Source organism: Marmota marmota, unplaced genomic scaffold (assembly GCF_001458135.2).
Source record: "Marmota marmota marmota unplaced genomic scaffold, marMar, whole genome shotgun sequence".
Lineage (NCBI taxonomy): Eukaryota > Metazoa > Chordata > Mammalia > Rodentia > Sciuridae > Marmota > Marmota marmota.
In genome coordinates this window covers 45,720,945-45,729,440 of record NW_025999990.1, presented here as the reverse complement: position 1 = coordinate 45,729,440, position 8,496 = coordinate 45,720,945, and the positions used below count along the sequence as shown (strand labels likewise).

The 8,496-nt window shown below is 33.2% G+C and overlaps 1 protein-coding gene across 2 annotated transcripts in view; it reads right to left on the bottom strand.

Annotated features, from left to right (window-relative positions):
• Positions 1 to 1,160: 1,160 nt before the first annotated feature.
• Positions 1,161 to 8,496, bottom strand: part of Ndc80 (NDC80 kinetochore complex component) — a 39,152-nt gene continuing 31,816 nt past the window's right edge. For both annotated transcript variants that reach the window (XM_015482513.2, XM_015482515.2), the window contains 4 exons: positions 7,674 to 7,766; positions 6,369 to 6,499; positions 4,389 to 4,491; positions 1,161 to 1,446 (listed from right to left, as the gene is read on the bottom strand). In XM_015482513.2, the coding sequence (XP_015337999.1) occupies positions 1,309 to 1,446; positions 4,389 to 4,491; positions 6,369 to 6,499; positions 7,674 to 7,766 (465 nt within the window). In that variant the 3' untranslated portion in view covers positions 1,161 to 1,308. The remainder of the gene's footprint in view (positions 1,447 to 4,388; positions 4,492 to 6,368; positions 6,500 to 7,673; positions 7,767 to 8,496) is intronic.

The following is an 8,496-nucleotide window of genomic DNA, read 5'->3' as shown; positions in this document are numbered from 1 at the left end:
ATAATGCACAAACCATTTCTTTTGAAGAAAGTTCTACTGGAACCTGTAAGTTAAGATTCTAGAATACTTAGTAACCATTAATCTTGTCATATCTACTAGTTATCCTCCAACTATGATCTTTCTTTGTTCATTGCGCTCTTAGGCTGAATGCCTTCCTTTATAAGCCTTTATTGTAATTCCATTCCAAGTTCTCATGCCTTTCTTTTTATCATGTTTTTTGTTCTGACTTACATTAGATTTTAAATAGTACTGAAAGAATAAAGTTAATAGTAGAGGCAGATGCCAGTTCAATTTAAGGAGTTTCCTAACAACTGAGACCTGTTAAAAAACTTCCCATCCTAACACAACTTCCGTAGCATTGGGAATATTCACTTTTCATGGCTCTTGTAGCTAAAATTTCAGATTGTGCACCAGCACCAAGTTCCAATGTTGTGTCTACCACTATTACCAGGTGTGACCTGAGATGAATCAGAGCCTCTCTAAAAATGAAATTTCATCTCTAAAATGAGGGTTTTGAGCTAAATTATTTTGTTATTTCCTTTAATTCCTTTATCTAACATTGCATATTCTTCTGCTTCAGAGTAAAGATGAACTTTAGCTTCTTGGAAAGCCATACAGCTGTAAACCAGGAGTGGGTTGGACTATTGTGTGTCCAGCATCATTAAGAAGTTTTAGTTGGGTATGGTGGTGCATGCCAGTATTCCCAGAAACTAGGGCGGCTCACAAATTTGAGGCTGGCTTCAGCAACATAGTGAGATCCTATCTCAAAATCTAAATAAATAAATTAAAAAAAAAAAAGGGCAGGGGATGTGGCTCAGTGGTAAAGTGTCCCTGGGTTCAATCCCCAGTACAAAACAAAACAAAAGAAAAAAAGAAAAAGACCAAGTTTCAAAATTAGGCAATACTAACCATGTATACTTTATACAAGTGGTCAGTAATCTTTTCTATAAGGACTTTAGAGACAACATTTCTGGCTTTGGAGGTCACAAGGTCTCTGTTGTATATACTCAACTCTGCCATTATAGTGGGAAAACAGTCAGACAACATGTAAATGAATGGCTGTGTCTGATTTGGTTCACACGGTACTTGGCTAATTTCTGATTTAGACCACACTACCTATCTTCTCACCAATTGAAGTTAGGCAAAGAAATGTGAGAAAACACTGTACAAATGTAGTTTTATTAACTATAGGTACATATAAAACTCAGCTATTTCATCTAAAAATGATCAACAAATTATCATAATTTCAGGTTTTACATATTTTCAGTTAACGAACTATTTTTATAAAAGATAATCAGCACTTGATCTTCATTCACCAGAAGCCTTAAGTAGAGCAGCATTCTTCTTATATTTTTCTGTAATCTCTCTAATATTTTTCAAGAGATCTTCAGACATGCATTCTTCATATTCTCTATCGACTTTAGTAATCTGCTCCTCAAGATGTTTCTAGTAGAAACAATTAGAAATTGTTAATGTAGAAACATTAATTTGTTCAAAGTGTGAAATTTACAAACAAGAGTGAAATATTTGTTAACAATAGAAATAAAAGGAATATTCTTGTATTTACCATGTTGGCCCTGTGTTCTTTCTTAATGAGATCCCCTCTTTTCTTCCCCAGAGATACTACTTGCCTGAATGTTTTGATTTTCTTTATACTTTTACCACATAGAGAGATATGTATGTATCTCTAATAGGTTGTTATGTACCACATAATGATGTTTTGGACAATGATGTAGTGTACACATAATGGTGGTTCCATAAGATTATAAATTACCTAATTACATCTTAGTTTGTGTAGGGATTTATATGATGTGCAGAAAAGAACAAAATTGCCTAAAAACATTTCTATGAATGTGTTTCTGTCATTATACAATGCATGACTATCTTGGTTTAGTGGGTGCTGGTTTCAACCTTTGTGCTTATTGAAAATTATTAAATATAATATTCTATGACATGTTTTTCACTCAGTATTTTAAGATCACTTATGTTAGTGCACAGATGTACTAGCTGTAGATTATTCATATAGTGCTGCATAGCATTTAAATGACTGTATCAATATTTTCTTATCTTTCTTTCTATTAGTGAATTTACTATTAGTGAATTTTTGTTCATTTCCAGATACAGCAGGCTGAAAACAATGATCTCCCCAGAGCTGATCATGCCTTAATTCCAGGAACCTGTGGCTATGCTATTGTGTATGGAAAAGGAACTTTACAGATGTGATTAAAATTTTTTTAATTTTCTTTTTTAAAGCTAAGAATCTCAAGAAAAGGTGATTATTCTGCATTATCTGGGTAGGCCCAATGTAACCACAAGGTCTTTATAAGAGGGAATTAGTTGTATCAGAGTCAGAGAGAGAAGAAAACAGAAGAGGGCAGAGAGGAGAAATCTACCCTGCTGCTGGCTTTGAAGATAGAAGAAGGAACTACAAGCCAAGGACTGTAGGAGACTCTAGAAGCTGGAAAAGGGAAAGAAATGGATTCTACCCTAAAGCCCTTGAAGGGCTGCAGCCCTGTGGACCCACATTAGACTTCTAACCTCCCTAACTGTAAGGTAATGAACATGTGTTATTTTAAGCTATTAATTAAGTTGGTGATAATTAGTTACAGCAAACATAAGATAGTAGCATACCATGTTATGTTTTTTTTTTTTTTTTTTCTATTATGATACCATAAAAAAAAAAATCACCACAAACTAGGTGGCTTAAAATAACAGACATTTATTCTCTCATAATTCTTCAGGCTAGAAGTCTGAGATCTAGATGTAAGCAGGATGGTGCTCTCTGAAGGACACAGGGGAGAATCCTTTGTTGCTTCTTCTGTTTCTGGCAGTTCCAGGAAATTCTTGGTGCTCTTTAGCTTACAGCTGCATCACTCACTCTAATCTCTACCTCTGTTTCACTTGGATTTCATATAAGGATATCAGATAGTGGATTTAGGGCCTGTGCTAATCCAATATGATTTCAACCAATTACCTGTGCAAAGACCCTACTTCCTAATAATGTTATATTCTGAAATCCTGGTAAGACAAGAATTCTGGGTGGCACTATTCAACTCAATACAGTGCCCTAGAGGTAGAGTGCTCACCTATCACATAGGAGGCACTGGGTTCGACCATCAGCACACTTACAAAAATAAATAAATAAAATAAAGTTATTAAAAAAAAAACAACACCAGGGTGCATAGTTATATTAAGGATTGCCATGTTGTTTTCTAAAACTGTTATATCAATTTATACAATCACTGCAGTAAATGAGAACTTCTATCTCTCTACATTGGGAATTATTAAACATTAATCTTTGGCCAACTTTTCTTTTCTTTTTTTTTTTTTTTTGGGTACTGGAAACTAATCTCAGGTGCATTTGACCACTGAGCTACATGCCCAGTCTTATTTTGTATTTTATTTAGAGACAGAGTCTCGCTGAGTTGCTTAGTGCCTTGCTTTTTGCTGAGACTGGCTTTGAACTCGTGATCCTCCTGCCTTAGCCTCCCAAACTGCTGGGATTACAGGTGTGGAATATGGTATATATTTTCATATGTTTATTGCTCCATTTGTGCTTTTCTGAAATTTTCATTTGGGTCTTTCACTATTTTTATTTATTTTTAAAGGCCATCATATTTCTGGATATTAATTCTTTCTCAGTTGTGTTTTTAAAACAGCAGTTTCAAGGTCTTTCAGGAGAGATGATGGGAAGTAGGGCAGCATATGCTCATATTCTGAACAAACAAAAGCCTATTAAGGCGATGTGATGAGTATTTTTTTAAGCCATTTTCAACTGGAAATACATTCTCATCCAAAAAAAGTACCCAGGAATTCTATGGTTCAGGAATTTATCTTAGCTTTTAGGGCTTGGCATTATAAGTTTGGTGAATATATTTTTTTTTAATTTAGTTGTGAATGAACACACAGTATCTTATATTTATTTTTATGTGGTGCAGAGGATTGAACCCAGTACCTCACACATGTGAAGCAAGAACTTTACCACTGAGCTACAGCCTCGCACTGGATGAATAGTTTTTTTGGTATACTATTAAGCTATTGGAAAGCTAAGGATAAGGCAAAACACTTATTATAAAGATATGCTCTTTCTTCTCAATCTTAATTAAATCCCAAATGTTCTAATATGTTTTTGTTAAGTTGAACATGGCCCGGTGCAATACCATTATGGATTGTTGATATAAAAATATTATTGTATGTCATTTAAGTGAACAAAACAGATTACTTTATAAAGTGCACAAACATTCTCTTATATCCCCTGGTCACACATTAGACAGAATTTTTCTGACAAATTTTACTAAGATATTTTCCATATAAATGAAATTAACTATATTAATTCCTATAAAGACAGAGCAGAAATATATTAAAGTTTTAAAGAATTTCACACTTACCTCAATAGACCCTACATGTGTAGCAATCATTTCTAAAAGACGCTGCAAGTTATTTCTGACTTTTCGTCTTTCTTCAGTTGTAGTCTGCACAACTAGTTGGTACCTGAAGAATAAAAACATTTTTTAAAGTTGTCTAGAAAATAAACTAATATATCAGGTCTAGTTGGCTCACTTCCTATTTTCATATTCAATAAAACCAAGCTGTGATTAGTCTGTGATGCTTACTATACATGTAATTCATTTAGTTCTAGCTATCAATCATTAAAACAGAAGTAATATTTTTCAAAGATGCTTTGTAAGCCAACAAAACCAAAAAGCACCAAAACCGCATGCTTTATCAAAGAAAGCTGTGGAGTAAGAGGTTATTATTATTATCTTGTGGATTTGGGGATGGAATGCAGGGAATTGTGCATGTTAGGCAAGTGCTCTATCACTGAGCTTCATCCCCAGCCCTAAATGAGCTTACCTAAGTCTCCAAAGGGATTATAACACAATGCTTTTAAGACAGAAAATTGCAAAGAGGGGAGTAGAAATCTTACCTTTAGGAATTCAAATTCAAAACAAAATAGATCAAATAAACCTCTGCTGTGTATTTTATCCCTAGACTACAAATAAAGAAATGAAGATGTGTCACTTTCTCAAGTATTGTCCTTGCAACCTCAGTGTGAGATGTCTTTTAGTTATTTGAGGGCCATATAAGACTTGAAAAATGTATATATTCATACCAATGTACACAGAATATTATGGATTAATTATTTAGTATGTTGATTTTTATATAGGTTGCACAATATAATCACAAAAAAGCAGAATATTCTTCAAAGAAAGAATGAAACATTTTTATAGTTAATACATAGTTTGGCTAAAATTCTTCCTATGTAACTTTCAATTAATTTCAAAAATCTGGTAGTGATATGAGAATAATGCAAATTTGAGCTGGCTTATGCCAATTTTCTCCTTGAGAAATATTTTATGAATGTAGAAAACTGCACCCAGCTGTATCCAGACATGAAGGTACACACAAAATATACACAAGCACATACCTCAGATGTGTACTCTCTCAGTTCAAATGTGATCATGACATGCGTCCACAACCAGTGTTACAAAATTTTCCATTCCATATCAGATAAATCTTCTTCTATCTCCTCATAACAATTCAGAGGCTACAACCCTCTGAATGCCCATTTCTCAAAGCAAATTGCATGTCTTTTTAAGGTGAAAGATCCCATGTTTATTGTGCATTTGCATATTTCTTAAGTATTTAACATGTGTAAAGTTATGCTAAAAGTTTTTATTAGGTCGTCATTATTTGCTCATCTGATGTAGTTTTTGAGTGTTGTGCCTAATACCAATTTTCCTAAAGGTCCTATAATTTTCACTGCATTATTTTGCACAGCATGGCAATTATTAGCAAAGTATAAGTTGTATTACAGCACAATGACTCTGTAATTTATAATATAATCACATTTTACTATATAATACACATAATTTCTAGGAAATTAAAAAAAAGAAGTTTAGTAGGGCTTATTAAAATTCACTATCAAGTAGTCAAATTTATTTGAATTGATTTAAAATGTTATTTTGTGGAGCTGGGATTGTGGCTCAGTGGTAGAGCACTCGCCTAGCATGTGCGGGGACCTAGGTTCGATCCTCAGCACCACATAAAAATAAACGAATGGAATAAAAGTATTGTGTCCAACTACAACTAAAAAAATAAATAAATATTTTTAAAAAATGTTATTTTGTTTTCAGGGATTAAAATTCACTAATCAATTAAATTTAAAATGAATCATTTCTTGCGGGCAATAACTACAACAGTAGAAGAATGTATCTAACGTTTTAAGTTGTTCTGCTTAAGTTCTATTCACCACTCTCTCCACCACAAATAACTTTATAATAGGAATTAAAGGAAAAAATTAGATATAGATTTATAGAAATTATAAGCAACTAATAAATAAATAAATCTTGGCGAGATGAACTTACTCTCGCTGAACAGCATCTAACTCATTCATAGCTTCACTGAGGCCCTCATTAACAGCACTTTCCAGCTGGTGCTTGTGTTTCTCCAAGGACTCAAGCTCATTGGCCAATTTTTCATCCTCTTCCTCAGCTTCCTATTAGGATAAAGTCATGGTTACATGTTTTTGATATTCATATTCCATATATTCAAGGTAGATTTAAAAAAGTACGCAAAGCATTTTAAAACAATCCAGATTGCATCATTTATATTCTCAGGATGCTTACCACTTTCATTCCCATTGGGAATTCTGTATTATAAATATAACACAGATGTGACCTTTTCAAGAGGTCTGTATAGCTTTAATTCGGAATTTTCAAGTCTGACTATTTTATTTTGACACTTAAGTATGTATCCTAAAGTCTTTCATTTAAGTGCTTCAGAGAATAAACTTAAGCACTGTCATGGAGAATACATGATAAAACAAAAATTATTATTAAATATCTCCCATATAGATCATATTTTGTGGTAAATTTTCTAAAATTTTGATACTACTTAAAAAAACCCCCAAAACAACAACATCATCATCAACAACAACAAAAAAACCCAAAAAACACATGGGTTCCAAATATACAGAATAAGAAAAAAGTTTTCAATTCCTGATACTTTGCTAGCATTAGTAATGGTATAGCTCAAAATTTCACATAAATTGTCTAAGTGGTAATGAACAGAGTCATTTGAATACTTCTCTAAGTAAAATGCTGGTCAGGGGGTGACATATAAAGTAATCAATCTTAATATTTTATCTGCCTTCTAGATTTCATGAAAATAGTTTTCATCCTCAATCCTTTTTATTTTGAAACAGGGTTGGGTTAAGTTGCCGAGGCTGGCTTTAAACTTGCCATTCTTCAACCTTAGCTTCTGAAGCAGTTGGGATTACGGGCATGCAATGACAATTTTTTGTTTTCTAATCCCACCCAGCAACACAATGCCTCTTGATGGGCAATTATGCATACAATAAGACTTTACTGGTGCTCAAGTTTAGGAGTATATAACACTGAATCTCTATAGAGGTAGAAGACATATGTTTAAAATATGTTTTTGTCTTGTAAGAATACTGAATCACATACGCAAGTATAAAATACCAGATATGGTCTATGCTGAAATAACCTGAATCCAGAAAAAAGTCCTTTAAAGGACAGAATAAATGATTTACAACAAATTTTAAGAAGACAATCAAACATAAAAATTTCAGTTTTAATGTTAGACTATATGGTAAGCCAATCATGACACAGTTTTGGCTAACTTGAACAAATCGGCCAAGTTCTTACCTTAACTTTTTGTTGGTAAAGATCATCCAGCTTTTGAACTTCCTCTTTCAGAGTTCTCACACTTCTCTTGCTTTCTGTTATCATTGTATTCAACTTGGGGAATAAAACTTTGGTTGAGAATCATAACTATACATCAAAGAAATTTAACAAGATCATATAATTTTATATTCTCTTTCTGTTATCATTTGTTTAGGCAATACTGGGGATTGAATCCAGGGCCCTACAGGCAAGAATTCTACCACTGAGCAACACCTACTGCCCTTTTTTCATTTTTTGAGACAAGTTGCCTAGGCTGGCCTTGAACTTGTGATCTTCCTACCTCAGGCTCCTGAGGAGCTGATATTACAAGCATGAACCACTTCGCCTGGCTAACTTTTATATTCTCAATCAACTAACTATACCAATATTATTTCTTCTAGTCTTTTTGACCTCCAATCTATTGTTTGTCCAAACATTTTATTATTCTCCAAAGAGGAACTGATTCCAAAGAAACTTTAAAATAAGATTACTAGGGCTGGTAATGTAGCTCAGTAGTAGAGTGCTTACCTAGCACGTATGAGGCCCTGGGTTTGATACCTAGCAACTCAAACAAAACAAAACACAAAAACAAAAAGCAAAACATAAAACAACAACCAAAAAAACCCAACCAAAACCAAATAAAAACAAAAACAAAAACCCAAAGTACTAATATGTATTTCTATTGGTAGCTGTGGGAGTGCTTTATAAATACTCACATATACTATATAAATATTATACACATCACATTATTACATATTATTAATATTGTTATACCAACATATTCATAAGTGTAAATTATTTTTGC